The 14,775-nt window shown below is 44.2% G+C and overlaps 1 protein-coding gene across 1 annotated transcript in view; it reads right to left on the bottom strand.

Annotated features, from left to right (window-relative positions):
• Window positions 1-14,775, bottom strand: part of ACSS2 (acyl-CoA synthetase short chain family member 2) — a 60,218-nt gene that overhangs the window by 1,930 nt on the left and 43,513 nt on the right. The window contains exons 3-15 of the mRNA XM_070420187.1: window positions 13,955-14,046; window positions 13,645-13,748; window positions 13,321-13,393; window positions 12,339-12,414; window positions 12,065-12,179; window positions 6,738-6,875; window positions 5,408-5,578; window positions 4,981-5,114; window positions 4,644-4,776; window positions 4,506-4,562; window positions 4,238-4,318; window positions 2,974-3,082; window positions 187-255 (exon numbers count right to left, since the gene is read on the bottom strand). Coding sequence (XP_070276288.1) covers window positions 187-255; window positions 2,974-3,082; window positions 4,238-4,318; window positions 4,506-4,562; window positions 4,644-4,776; window positions 4,981-5,114; window positions 5,408-5,578; window positions 6,738-6,875; window positions 12,065-12,179; window positions 12,339-12,414; window positions 13,321-13,393; window positions 13,645-13,748; window positions 13,955-14,046 — 1,352 coding nt within the window. The remainder of the gene's footprint in view (window positions 1-186; window positions 256-2,973; window positions 3,083-4,237; window positions 4,319-4,505; window positions 4,563-4,643; window positions 4,777-4,980; window positions 5,115-5,407; window positions 5,579-6,737; window positions 6,876-12,064; window positions 12,180-12,338; window positions 12,415-13,320; window positions 13,394-13,644; window positions 13,749-13,954; window positions 14,047-14,775) is intronic.

Genomic DNA, 14,775 nt, shown 5'->3' with positions numbered 1-14,775 from the left:
TCCAGTTCCCCTCCTCTAGGCACGTTCCAGTGTTTTCACTCTTCCTCCAAAACTTGGGCCCAGAACTGAATGCTTCACTCCAAACATGGTTTGGCCAAAGGACATCCTGGTTCTCAAAAGGCTTTTAACTGGGACTTCCTGAGAGATCAGGGCTAATGAGAAAGGAGAATGGTCCCTGGCCCTCACCAGATACATTCAGCATGTCATCAATCCTGCCAGTGATCCAGTAATAGCCATCCTGGTCTCGCCGGCAACCTGGGAAGAAAAATCCACAACATAATAAATATCCACAGTAGGATGTATGATCCACATTACCAAACCACCACACCCACTGCACTAGCTTCCTAGCAAGTCTTTCTGCTTCTACTCTTGCCTACTGTGGTAGCCAGGCTCCAAAGTGGTCACACTGATCTCCACCTCCTGGCATTCATACCCCTGTGTAGTCCTTTCTCATTGTACTAGGGTTAGTCTGTGTAGTCAATATAATTTGGCAGAAGTGATGGGATGTCATTTCTGTGATTAGATTATAGAAGACACTATGGCTTCTATCTTGGTTGTGTTCTCTCAGATTATTTGCTCTGGGGGAAGCCAGCTGCCATGTCGTGAGTGGCTTATAGAGAGGCCCAGTGGCAAGGAACTGAGGGTTCACACCAACAGCCACATGAGTGGGCTTGGAAGTGGGTCCTCCAGACATTTCAGGACAACTTGACTGTAACCCACGAGACTGATCAAGAACCGCCAGCTAAGCCACTGTGTTGCTGATCCTCTGAAATTTTATAAGATAATATAATATTTGTTTGGGTTTTGTTTGTTTATTTGTTTTTAATCCTCACCTGAGGATATTCTCTCCACCAATTCTTCAGAAAAGGATGGGGGGAGGCAAAAACATCGATATGAATGAGACACATCGATTGGTTGTCTCCCATATGTGCCCAGACTGGACCAGGGATGGAACCTTCAACCCAGGAACGTGCCCTTGACCGGGAATCAAACCCAAGACCCTTTGGTGTGCGGGCCAACACTCTAACCACTGAAATACACTGGCCAGGGCTATTTGTTCTTTTAAACTGCCAAGCTTGGGGTAATTTGCTCCACAACAATAGATAACTAGTACACCCACCCAAAGTTTATTCTCCATAAATTAGACAAATATTTTCTAAACAGTAAATTAATCCTCATCACTTCTCTGCTCAAAACCTCTAAAAGTCTCCCACTGTACATTGGATAAAATCAAACTCCTCACCATGGTCCACAAGGCCCTATATTATCTACCGCTCCAACTACATATAACGTTCTTCTCTTTGCTCACTACACTCTGGCCACACAAGCTTCAGTCTGTTCCTCAGATATTTCAAGCATGTGTCTGCACAGAACACTTACACTAACTCCAGATTTCCCATGCCTGGCTCCTCCTCACCTTTCAGGTCTGTGATCAAATGTCAGTTCAGAGAAGCCTCTCACCATCCCATATATGACTATGCCAGCAGACACTCTATCCCATTATTCTGTTTAGAGCACTTTTCCTTCATAGCACTTACCACTAAAATAAGCTAGCTTACACTATGGAAGACAGTATGGGGTTTCCTCAAAAAAACTAAAAATGGAACTCCCATTTGACACCGTGATCCCACTTCTAGGAATATATCCCAAGAAAACAAACACCAATCAGAAAGGATACATGCACCCCTATATTCATAGCAGCACAATTCACCATAGCTAAGATCTGGAAACAGCCTAAGTGCCCATCAGTAGATGAATGGATTAGAAAACTGTGGTACATCTACACGATGGAATACTATGCTGCTATAAAAAAGAAGGAATTCTTACCATTTGCAACAGCATGGATGGAACTGGAGAGCATTATGCTAACTGAAATAAGCCAGTCAATGAAGGAAAAATACCACATGATCTCACTCATTTATGGATAATAAAGACCATTATAAACTTATGAACAAAAATAGATACAGAGGCAGAGCAGCCTCCAACAGACTGTCAAACTACAGCGGGAAGGCCGGGTAGGGTTGGGGGGCAGGAGGGGAGGGTAAGAGGTCAACCGAAGGACTTGTATGCATGCATATAAGCATAACCAATGGACATAAGACACTGGGGGGTAGGGGAGGCCAGGGGATTGTCAAGTGCAGGGAAAAAAGGAGACATATGTAATACTCTTTGTAATACTTTAAGCAATAAAACAATAAAAAATAAAATAAATAAAAATCAATGGGGAAAAAAATAAGCTAGCTTACTTGTTTGCTAAGTTTACAGTCTGTATCCCTTTAATAGAAAGTAAGCCCCATGAGAGCAGAGAACTTGCCTACCTTATTCATGGTAATATCCCCTGTGCTTAGATCAGTACCTGGACATAGTAAATGCTTAATAAATATTTGTGGATGAATGAAATGGTGGATGGACTCATGGGCAAACACAGCCTCCAGATATGGGGACACACATGACATTGTAATACTGTCACATGCCCCATCTCTTTCAACACAGGAGTAATGACAACAAGAACCTTTCCTCATACATCAAATCTCAGATGGCGCCCTAACTGGTTTGGCTTAGTGGATAGAGCGTCGGCCTGCGGACTGAGGGGTCCCGGGTTCGATTCCGGTCAAGGGCATGTACCTTGGTTGCGGACACATCCCCAGTAGGGGGTGTGCAGGAGGCAGCTGATTGATGTTTCTCTCTCATCGATGTTTCTAACTTTCTATCCCTCTCCCTTCCTCTCTGTAAAAAAATCAATAAAAATATATTTTTAAAAAAATCTCAGATGGCACCACGCTGAGACCCATCCTGCAGTACTCATCCCAGCTCTTACAGACTCTGTAGCTCTGCCTCAGTATTAGACACTGACACATTGGACACATTTCTCTCTCACTCTGTTTCTTCACCCTTAGCCAATTCTTCCTGAAAATGAAAGGGAAAAGTATATGTCTTGATAGGAAGTGTAGGTAGGGAAAAGCCAAGGCTCACCATCTCCTGTCACGTAGTACCCAGGGAACTTCTTAAAGTAGGTGGTCTCAAAGCGTTCATGATTCCCATACACAGTGCGCATGATCCCTGGCCAGGGCTGCTTGAACACCTGGGGAGTGAGGAAGGCACAGTGATCAGATCTGTTACACTGTCTCACTGAAAGACAATCAAAGCTTTGCCAAATCTAAGAAGAAATGGCCTGAATGCCATTCCTGAGATGTAAGACAAAGTACAGGCTTTAGAGATAGACAATCCAGACTTGGAATCCCAACTATGCCACTTACTAGCTGTGTGACCTTGGGTAAGTAACTTTACCTATCTGAGCTTCAGGATCCTTATCTGTAAATCAGAGAAAATAATCTGAAGATTAAATTGATAGCAGGTAGAAGATACTTAGCACAATGTTCCATTTATAATAAGCACTTAACAAATTTGAGTGTCCTTTTGGGTAATCCCTCAGGAAAGCAGTTCCAGTTTGATGCAAATGAAAACAGTTGTATAAAAATGTGGGACCCATATATGAGTAAATTATTGCCCCAATCAATAACATCCTGTGGCAGCAGATGGATGAGATGATGGCTAAGAGGCAGAAGACCTGGACTCAAGTGCTGCCCTTGTTACTACCTTGTTCTTAATAAAAGTGAAGTGGGATGGAGCGTCAGGGCTGACAATATAAGTACTAATACAAATCACAACAGCTAAAATTTATCTAGCACTGACTGTTAGGTTCTGTGCTAAACTCTTCACATGGGTTATCTAATTTAATCAATCCAGCAACTACAGAAGACAATGGTACTATTAGAACCCTGTTTTACAAATGAGAAAATTTAGGTTCAGGGGGTTAGGCAACTTAACTTTTGTGACCTCTTCGGAGGTCACAGAAAGGCAGAGCCAGGATTTGAACTCAGGCAGGTTGATTCTGGAGCCTATATGATTTCCCACTATGTTATGAAGCCTCCTTTCACATTAGAATTGTTTATTAAAGGAAAAGTTGGTACTAAGTCTTCCAGACCCAAAAAGGCACCATTAGGGATCTTTGAACAGAGCCCTTAGGAGTCTCTTGGGCCAAAAGGCAGAGAGGCAGGCAAAATATCCAGAACGATTCCCTGCAGGGTCTCTACAAAGGATAAACCTTCAAGTTTGTAACTTTAATCACAGAAGCTACCAGGAGAGATTAGGTTATAAACTTTGAAGCAAAGTAAGGTACCCCTTGGTGGACCCTTTCCCCCAACTCCTCAGAGACCACAAAGGGCCAGGGCCTCACCAGATAGCCTTCCGCTTCACCTTCCAACTCTTCCCCAGACTCATTCAGGATTGCAGGAGCTACACCAAAAAATGGAAAGGTCTGGAAGCAAACAAGCGACCCAAGGAGAGAAATGAGGCAACTCTGACTCAACTCTACCTCTCCCAAGGAGAGGCAGAGCCCCAAATTCATCACACATCTCAGTCCAGTCCTCCACCCTCTACCTAGGCCAAACGCCCCAAGATTCTACCCCTGTCTAGCCAGGACCAGCCAAAGGAGCCTCACTCACAGCAGAACCAGGCTTCATTGGTGTTGCACCAGGGAGGGGGGTCAGCATATGGCCACCCTGTAGAAGTCAGAGATAAGGGGTTTGAGTAAGTCTTCCCATATTATCCCTGAGCCCCAACCTCCTGGACCCTTTACTCACTGTCTCTGTCTGCCAGAAGGTGTCCACAATAGGGCAGCGTTGGGCACCTACTACCTGGTGGTACCACAACCAGGCCTCAGGGTTGATGGGTTCTCCTACTGTGCCTAATACCTGTAAGGATGCCCGACTATGCCTTGGGCAGGGAGTGGGGAGAGAGTTAGGCTCTAAGTACCACTGGGAATCAGAAGACATACCCATGTTCTCCTGCCACCCCCACCCCCCAAACCCCCATTCCAGATCAGAGAGCTAGAACAGTGGCATGGAAAAGACTGTGCACAAAGGCCAGTACCCAACTCTGAGGGACACCCATGGGGCAGCAGCTGGGGAGGGGTCTCACTTGGTGACAGGCTTATCTCCAAACTTCATGAGCAGGCGGATAGCTGTAGGTGCTGTGTAGAACTTGGTCACCTTGTATTTGTCCACAATACTCCACATGCGGCTCACGTCCGGGTATGTGGGGATCCCCTCAAACTAACCCCAGTGAAGACTGGTCATTCCTGGTCCTTCCCAATAGTCCCCTCCACCCCGCTACCATACCCTCAGACTTAGTATTTTGCCCTTTCTGACAAACCCATGCCTTCACTCCTTTACCAGATAAGCAAAGAGAACTTCCCACTTAGGATTCATAATCCCCTCAGAACTGAGTAAGAACTGTGTAAGTCCTACTTCCTCTAGACCAAGTAGCCATTGGAGGCAGTCACCCAGTATCATCTTGTCCACCCCTAAGTAGGCCAGGTAGCCATGGGTCCCAGCTCCCCTCTCACCAAAACACTGGTGGCACCGTTAGCCATTGGTCCATAGGTGACATAGGAATGGCCAGTGATCCAGCCAATGTCTGCTGTGCACCAGAACACATCCTCTGCATGGAAGTCAAACACGTACTTGAAGGTTGTGGCCACATAGAGCATGTAGCCTCCAACTGTGTGTACCACACCCTGCGGGGAGAACAGGGCCTCAGGATGGGGCTTGGGTTCACCCCCACTGACCACCAAATATAGGCTGGCTGGGCAGAGCTAGAGGAATATCCTCCTCAAAGATTTTGGCTCTGCCAGCACCTCTTTCACAGCATCCATCTCTTCTATCGCCTTTTCTCCATGTTCCCATATCACACTTCACACACATATACATTCAGTCCATCATTCACACCCACACCCTAAAATGGTATTTCTGAGCTACCCACATCACTCTGACATATCACTTTGAGTACATAATAATGTCTCTGTTGTGCATTTGTGCACACACACTCAATTTACCCGTTGACAAAATGAAAGTGTGTGTGTGTGTGGTTGGGGGAAGAGACAATCTTATTCTCTTACTTTATCAATATCCCATCCCTAGGAAAGAGAGGCCAAAACTGTGTTTCTAAAGGCCCATTAAGGGATATTCCAAAGAATTTAGGGATGGGGTAGGTGGAAGGCAGAGTAACATATCTTTTAAGTCAATGGAACAGGGTTTTCTTAAGTATTTTTTGGCTCTTATTGTGCTCTGGGAGGAACTAGATGTTAAAGTGTGGCATGTTGAAGAAACTGAACTCTAAGAGCTGTAGTCTAGGAGCCCAAGAGAGATCCTTGTGCCTACCTGTGACCTTGAGTAGACAAGGTAGCTCTCCTTCAACCAAACCATGTAGGCATGGGCAAGAAACATCAATATAAATCACATGGACTGATCCTTTTCTCCTCCTCTTGGCATTATGAAAGCCCCCACTTGAATTATCTCATCCTAGGCCTCACAATCTAGTGTCTAAATTTGATTTAGAAAAGGTAATATGAGCCCGGCCAGCGTGGCTCAGTGGTTGAGCGTTGACTTATGAACCAGGAGGTCACGGTTTGACTCCCAGTCAGGGCACATGCCCGGGTTGTGAGCTTGATTCCCAGTGTGCGGCATGCAGGAGGCAGCCAATCAATGATTCTCTCATTATTGCTGTTTCTATCTCTCTCTCCCCCTCTCCCTTCCTCTCTGAAATCAATAAAAATATATTTTTAAAAAAGGTAATGTGACATTTCTGAAACTCAGGGTCGTAGAGTAAAATTTATGTCATTACATGCTATACACACACACACACGCACACGCACATGCACACACATGCACACTTGCCTTGGGTTTGCCTGTGGAGCCACTGGTGTACAGGATGAAGAGCGGGTCCTCAGCATCACACCACTCAGGCTCACACTCATCCCCTGCCTCGTGTATGAGTTCATGCCACCAGAAGTCAACCCCCTCATTCCAGGATATCTGCAGAAGGAAGACAGGAAAGGACAGGAAAGAACTTTGAACAGTGCCAAATGGGGACAGGAGATAAATGGCACCTGGAAAGACCAGAGTGGGACTGGCAGGTGGCGTGCTGGGAAGGAGGAAGGGCCCTGGGAGAGTGGAATGGAACAGAGAGACGGGCTTTTCCTGAACAGTATCTGGTAGATTTCCACCCCATCATCATCCCCTGCCAGTATTCTTTATCACAGCACCATATTTCTTTCCCACACAGCACATATTTCCAGTTATTTTATTTAGTTGTTTGCTTGATTACACTAGATAGTGACCTCTATGAAGGCAGTGGCATGTCTGTCTTTTTTCCCCATGTCCCCAACACATAGCAAAATGCCTTGTTCTCAAAAGGCACTCAATAAATTTTTGTTGGATGAATATGCACACACAGACCTGCATACACACATATGTACTTATGGGAATAGTAGCTCATCGGCCGGGATGCGAACACCACACAATTCAGAAATGCAAAATTAGCCAGAGCCTACAGGTGAGGCAGGCATCTGGTTCTGTTAGTTAGTAGTGAAAGAAGTCAATAGATCTTGGTCCAAGTGCCTTTTCCTGCATGTCCAGACTTCATTCTCCACTTGGAGGTTCCTACCCTTGCTCTGCCCCTTTATATCACTGCTACCAATAAGTTTTCCATAAAGACATTTGCTTGAGGTTCCATTCATCAAGAAGCCTTGCTTTAAGTTGGTGGAGAAGGACCAAGGTGGACTTCTAGTGGAGGGATGTCCTCCTATACTGGAGTGCCTTTGATAACTATTTCTGGATCTGTCATCCTTAAATTTTTCTAAACTCTGCTTGAAACTGCTTTACTTTCCTGGTTATATCATTTATTTGAACAACTAGTTTTCTGAGTCTGTTCTTTGCTGAGTGAAGTTGGATTCCCTGAATTTGTCCAAAAATTGCACTGGATGGATTTCAATTCCAGTTCTGCCACTTCTAGCTATATATGACCTTACACAAGTCACTTTACCTTGTCACTCCTTTTTAAAATGAAGATAGTTGCCCTAGCTGGTTTGGCTCAGTAGATAGAGTGCAGACTGAATGTCCTGGGTTCAATTCCAATCAAGGGTACGAACCTCGGTTGCAGGCTCAATACCTGGTCCTGGGGGTGCATGCAGGAGGTGACCAGTTGATGTGCTTCTCTCACATTGATATTTCTTTTTCTCTGTCTCTCCCCCTCCCTTCCACCCTCTCTAAAAATCAATGGAAAATATCCTTGGGTGAGACTTAACAAAAATAAAAATAAAATGAAGATAGTCATTCTTGCCCCAGTGGTCTCTCAGGATTTGGGGAACATCAAAAGAGAAAGGTATTACCTAGTAAACATCAAGTCTTGGTTTATCCTGGGGGGTGGGGAAGACTAATAAATATCAGGAAAGATAGAACTTAGTTCAGTTCCACTGACCTCCTCTGGAAGATGAATTTAAGGGTATGATGATGGGAACTGTTTGGGGTTTGCTTTACTTGTCACAAAGCCCTTTCATATTCATTAGCCTCTATGTTCAATGGCCCTGGCTGGCAGGTAGACATGATATTGTAATAGAAACACCTTACTCCTGTTGTATGTCTATATGATAATCTGGTATGTGCATATCCTATATAATAAAAAGCTAATATGCTAACTAGAACAAACAGCAGAACAACCATCTGGACGACCTTCTGGACGAAGCCAGGGCTGCGAGAAGCTGTGAGGGCTGAGCCCCTTGCATGAATTTTGTGGATCGGGCCTCTAGTTTTGTTTTAAAAACCCCAAAGTGTTACACATACTTTGATGAATTATAAAATGAATCTCCAACCACTCCCCTTACTATCTGCCCCTTAGTTTACAGAAATTGAAGTTTCTGGCACAAAAGCATCATAAGAATGACAAGCCCAGGCCAAATGAGGCACCATTAAAATTTTAAGAAGAAAAAGAGGAGAGAAAAGCTACCATTGAGCTAAAAAACACACCCTATTTTTTATTTTTGCTAATCCTCACCTGAGGATATTTTTCCATTGATTTTTAGGGAGAGTGGGAGAGAGAGAGAAAGATAGAGAGAAACATCGATGTGAGAGAAACACATCGATTGGTTGCCTCCTGCACAAGCCCTGACCAGGGCCCAGGCCAAGGAGGAGCCTGCAACCAAGGTACATGCCCTTGACCAGATCTAACCCAGGACCCTTTGGCCCGCAGGCCAACGCTCTATCCACTGAGCCAAACCGGCTAGGGCAACACACTCTATTTTTTAGTGGAATAGCCATATGGGTCTACACATACCTTGTCACATGAACACTTTTTTTCTTGCAAACAATCTACTTTAGATGAGGTCATTAATGTATTTAAGCAGAAGTGTGTCAGTGCTTTGGGCATATGGTACTGGTCTACAATACTGGTGTGAATTGTCAGAAAAAAAGGCAGTAGGTACATGTAAGGGTAAGTTACACTGTGGCAATGAGAGGACTTATAATCTTATAAAGCTGCTTCCTTTGTGAATATGTGAGTAAGAAGGTGAGGGAGGCATGCTTCAGGTGTGGAGCTGATAATCTGCACCAGGATGTAGGGTGAGTTCCATTAGTGCCGCAGACATTGGTTGTGTTTTAGGTGTGTGTGCCTATAAGGGCCCAGAGCTTTGAACCAGGAAAAAGTTTGAATTTTCTGCAATACAAACTGAGGAGTTAGTTGGCCTTTGTCCTTGGACCAGGATAGTTTCAGGGAAGGAAGCTGCCAGGTGTGAGAGAAACATGAGGAAGTTTGAAGGTGACATAGTTGAGGAGGGAACATACAAATTGTGCAGGCCCTCCCTTGAAGGGGATTGGAGCTCTGCCAAGAATTCTGCAGCTTTTACTGCAGTTCTCAGTAAGCCCATTTTTATGGTCTTTGGTTTTTTGGTAACTGGTTGTCTTTACCTCCAAGAAACAAAAATCCAGGAGTCTGTGGCCTGAAGGTCTCTGGTATTAAAGAATTATAAGAGTTTCCTTCTTTTCTGGTTTCCCTCTTAGAAATGCCAGTGTATCTATGTTCAAAGCTATTAATAAAAGCTAACCTTTATGGAGTAGTTACTATGTCCTGAACATCTTTACAGATGGGAAAACTGAGGCAAGAGAGCTTATGCAACTTGCCCAAGCTCCCATAACAGCAGGTGATAGAACCAAGATTTGAACCCAAGTAGTCTGTCTCCAGAGCCTATACTATAATCACCAAATTTGTTACCTCCTTCAAGAGAAAAAGTCTTACTAGTAGGTCCCAGCCTGAAGTTTTGTTTTTTGGTTTTTTTTTGGTGGGGTTTTTGTTTGTTTGTTTGAATTTATTTCAGAGAGGAAGGGAGAGGGAGACAGAAACATTAATAATGAGAGAGAATCATTGATTGGCTGCTTCCTGCATGATCCCTACTGGGGGCCCAGGCATGTGTTCTGACCAGAAAGCAAACCATGATCTCCTGGTTCATAGATAGACGTTCAACCTCTGAGCCACACTGGCAAGGCCCCTGCCTGAGTTTTAAAAGAACACAGTGTCGTCCTGGCTGGTTTGGCTCAGTGGATAGAGCGTTGGTCTGCGGACTGAAGGGTCCTGGGTTTGATTCCGGTCAAGAGCACATGCCCAGATTGCAGGCTTGATCCCCAGTAGGGGGCGTGCAGGAGGCAGCCGATCAATGATTCTCACTCATCATTGATGTTTCTATTTTTCTCTCCCTCTCCCTTCCTCTCTGAAATCAATAAAAATATATTAAAAAAATAAAAAAAGAACACAGTGTCCCCTGGGAATCAGATGGGTCTCTACCATGCTAATGAGAATAGAGAAAAGGGGGATTATTTCTACCATTACCCTAAGAAGTTATAATCATAGCAGATTTAAGAGTAAGATACCCTATGAAGATGGTAAAACTCGGAAGAATTGTGGGTTTTCTCCTTTGTTTTATTAAGGAAAGTGGTTTCCTTTTAAACATGTACTATCATCTTTCCATTCCTGATGAGGGAACTGAAGCCCAGAGAGCAGAGGCAACTTATTCAAGGTCATACAGCTAAAAATTGGTTTCTGGACTCCAAATCCACTCTCTCCTCTATACTAATCTGCTTTGACTCCCCACTTAGGGATTTCCCTTCCTAGAACTACCTACAATGTAACTTTTGTTCAATTAAGTACTTAATTACATCAGAGTATATGTGCAATTTGTAAATCCCAAAGTAGTATATAAACATATTTAGGAATCTTCTCTGCTGTCCTATAAAAAACTTAGGCTTTCATTTGTAATACATATCAAACTCCCCAGCTTGATGGTGAATTCCCAAGGTTAAGAGCTATACCTCCTCTACCTGCTCTTCCTCCTGTCTCTTTCTGGCTCTGCCCCAACTAAATGCACAGTATAAACTTTCTGACAGGTTACTTGGTCCTGAGCTGCAGGAGAAAAATGAGTTGTCTGTTGCTACTTTCCTGAGATCCATGCCCTATGTCAGTTCAGAAAGGTAGCAACAGGCACTTGGTATTACAACACTTCCAAGTGACTTAAATGTCAAAGGACCCAGGGATAGGGAGAAAAGGGTTAGGTCTGGCAGACAACTCAATGGGGCAAACAGGCAAAAAGCAATGGACACACAGACAAGCACGCAGGAAAGCAGTGCCCAAGGCAGTGCAGAGGTGGATACCTGGGGCCAGATGCACTTGGGTTTTTCTTTCAGCTTACCCTGTTAAGAGCCCACGGAAAGCATAGTGAGCAGGGTCCAAGTATAGTGAAGGGCAAGAGGGAAGGGCAGCCCAAACCTCTGACTGCCTTCTTTTCTAATAAGAGCCATATCTTGAGAGCCAGATCTTGATCCTTCCATAGTGGGACCCCACAGGAACCCAACCCAAGCCACAGACCAGTAATCAAGATGATTATATTTAGTCACCCAAGTCAGCCCATTTCTAACCCAAGTCCAAACCCTGAGTGTCCCTCCTGCCAACCAGCATAGAAGTCTCCCTCACAATATCTCATGCTAAGGTCCCAAGTTGCAAGGGGCTCCCTAACTACTTTCAAGTTCAAAGCCCTCAGCTCCCGGCTAGTCCTGCCAAGGATGCATTTCTAGGATGGCTCTCAGATGCAAGCATTATAATGAGGAAGTAAAGAAGGAAAGGGTAGGAAAAAGGAGCCAACTGGAGCCCATGAGAGGGCAGGGCTTAGCAGTGCCAGACTCACCTGCACATCCGGACATGGCCTCTTAATTGGGGGGGACTGACTGAGAGAGTCACCTGTTCCCAGCTCTGTCCTCCTCAGGTGCTTGACCACAATGCAGCATCTCACGGGGAAACCCCTGGAGAAAAGAAAAGCCTGAAGTGGTAGGATGGTAGGTTCAACAGAGACTTTGGTAGGGCCCACCCAGGTCCATCAGGGTAGGAGAGATAAAGGAAACATGGCACTGGGGAAAATCCAAATTGACCAAAGTAATAGCCAACTGGCCAAACACACTTACTTCTCCCGACACTTCTCCAGGGCCTCATCAGCCAGTTCCTTCAGTTTCACAAGCTTTTCCCCCCTGTAGAAGGCATCTTTGGGGAGCAACAGACATTCCAGGCCTTAGGAAGGCACCATACTCCTCACCCCTTATCCACAGTGAGCACAATGTTCACAGAGTCCTTCCTGAGTTGCCTCTTAACTCTGGTTCTTCGAGCTGATTTGAGCTGACAGAGGGTTGGCTGAGGTAGAACCAGGAGCTAAAGAGTAGGCAGTCCCTACCCTCTACATCAAGCATGTCAAACTTGCTGCCCGTGGGCCGCATGCAGCCCACAACGAATATTTTTGTGGCCCAGCCAATATAATGGTATGTAAGAAACATTTTAATAAAAATTTCATAACAATTTTTACAATATCCTGTTGTACATAATTATTAATAACGAACTACAATGTTCGCTAATGACTAATTACTATAATCATATTGTATTCATTTCCCTTACGTGCCTTACACGCAGGCGCACCATTTCTCTCTACTAATACTAGCAGCGAATATTTTAGCAACCAATTGCCACATCATTAGTCTTTGACTGACTTGTTTGGTGTGCGCAACAGGAAATATTTTGCTTTGGGAGAACAAGAAAAATAGGTTTATTTGTGTTATGCTTATTAATTTGTGCAGTTATTCAATGTCTGGTAGTTAATGTTCAAGAAAAAATATTAATTTTTATTAAAATGTTCTATTATTTTATGTTAACGATTACTCATTTATTTCAGCCCTTTGAATTCAGCATGTCTCTATCGAAATAAACCTGAGTTTCTATGAAAATTGAAGCTTTTATTTTTTTTGTGGCCCACATAAACTTAAACCTTGTTTATTTGGCCTGTGTTAGCCTTTGAGTTTGACATGCTTGCTCTACATTGAGCAGTCCAAAGCTCAACTAGCTGATTGGAACAAAGACTTGGGGTACAGGGTTTCTGGAGAAGGGGTGAAAATTAGTCACCTGCAGTGATGAGAAGGCTGCAACTGGCATCCAGGATCCGTTCACACAGAGACTCTGCAGAAAAGCCTGCAAACTAGGGAAGGGAAGAAAGACTGAGGGAAAGGGGGACCCAGGGATAAGTGAACAAGGAAAGGAGTCATGCATAAAACCTTTAGAGTCTCTAAGTCAGGATCCTAGAAGAAACTGGATAACTGATATGGAAACTATAACAAAAACATTTTAAACTCCTTAGTCCGGTTCTTAAGATCCTCCATCATCCAGGCCCACCCTACTTCTCCAGAGTCCCATCCCCAACCAGCCCCCCTTTCCAGCACAAATTCCTACCACAATGGAGTGGAGAGCCCCAAGGCGAGCACATGCCAGCATTGCTACCACAAGCTTTGGTATCATGGGCATGTAGATGGCCACTCGGTCACCCTTCCGAATGCCTGCAGGAAAAGGACACAGACCATGGACCATGGATCTTTCTTGCTGCTACTCACTCCCTCCCATCCAGCTACCACTACCACCACCACCCCAGATCACCTCTTCTATCCCCATTACCTGATTCCTCCCATCCTTATCTACTTCCCCCAAGTCCTCAGATACCCCAAGGCCAGACCCTCCAGTCCCTTCCCCCGACCTTCCCACTCACCCTGTTTTCGGAGAACATTGCTGAACTGGCACACTTGGACCAGAAGTTCATGATATGTGATTTGGGTAGTCTCCTCTGGCTCATTGCCCTCCCTGAGATAAATCAGAAAGAACCAGTCATTAGGGAGTATAATCTCTTCCGCAAACAAAAAATAGGAATGTAAAATCCATTCAGTAACACCAAGGCCTGTGAATGTCCTGTGAGGGTGAGCCATCTACAATTTTACCTTAAACTGACTGTTTAGATACTTTGCCCTTTCAAAGTATACTTTATACACAAGCTGTGTCATTGGAAAAATGTATTGTTAATCTCTCAGCCTCATTTAGGTTGATAAAATGAGATGATGGTCCTTTATCTTCTATCCTAGGGATGTATTAAGGAGAAATTATATCACAGATGTAAAGTGGGGTCTCCAGATCACTTGCACCCAAGTCACCTAGGGAAATGTGTTAAAATGTAGATTCCTGAGTCCCTACTAAAACCTAATGAATCAGAATCACAAGATTCAAAAATCTACTTCTTTATTACAAGCTGTTATCAAGAATCACTAGGTGATTGTGATATAAATTTAAAGTTTGAGAATCACCAATCTCCATCAGCTGATTTCTGTCCTCCTCAGCCTCGCCTCCCAGTCCTCCCTAGGCTTCACCTGGTTTTCTTTGATAGTCCTTCATTTGTTCATTTGCTTATTCAATAACTACTACGTACTATATACATGTATAGAAATAAGGCACTGATAAACAAGAGAAGCAAGATCCCTGACAACATGGAGCTTATATTCCAATGATAGTGGAAGAAATACACAAGTAACAAATACAACC

Source organism: Myotis yumanensis, unplaced genomic scaffold (genome assembly GCF_028538775.1).
Source record: "Myotis yumanensis isolate MYYU_CA2020_CCGP unplaced genomic scaffold, mMyoYum1.0.hap1 SCAF_7, whole genome shotgun sequence".
NCBI classification, from domain to species: Eukaryota; Metazoa; Chordata; class Mammalia; order Chiroptera; family Vespertilionidae; genus Myotis; species Myotis yumanensis.
This window is presented reverse-complemented; position numbering and strand designations above follow the sequence as displayed.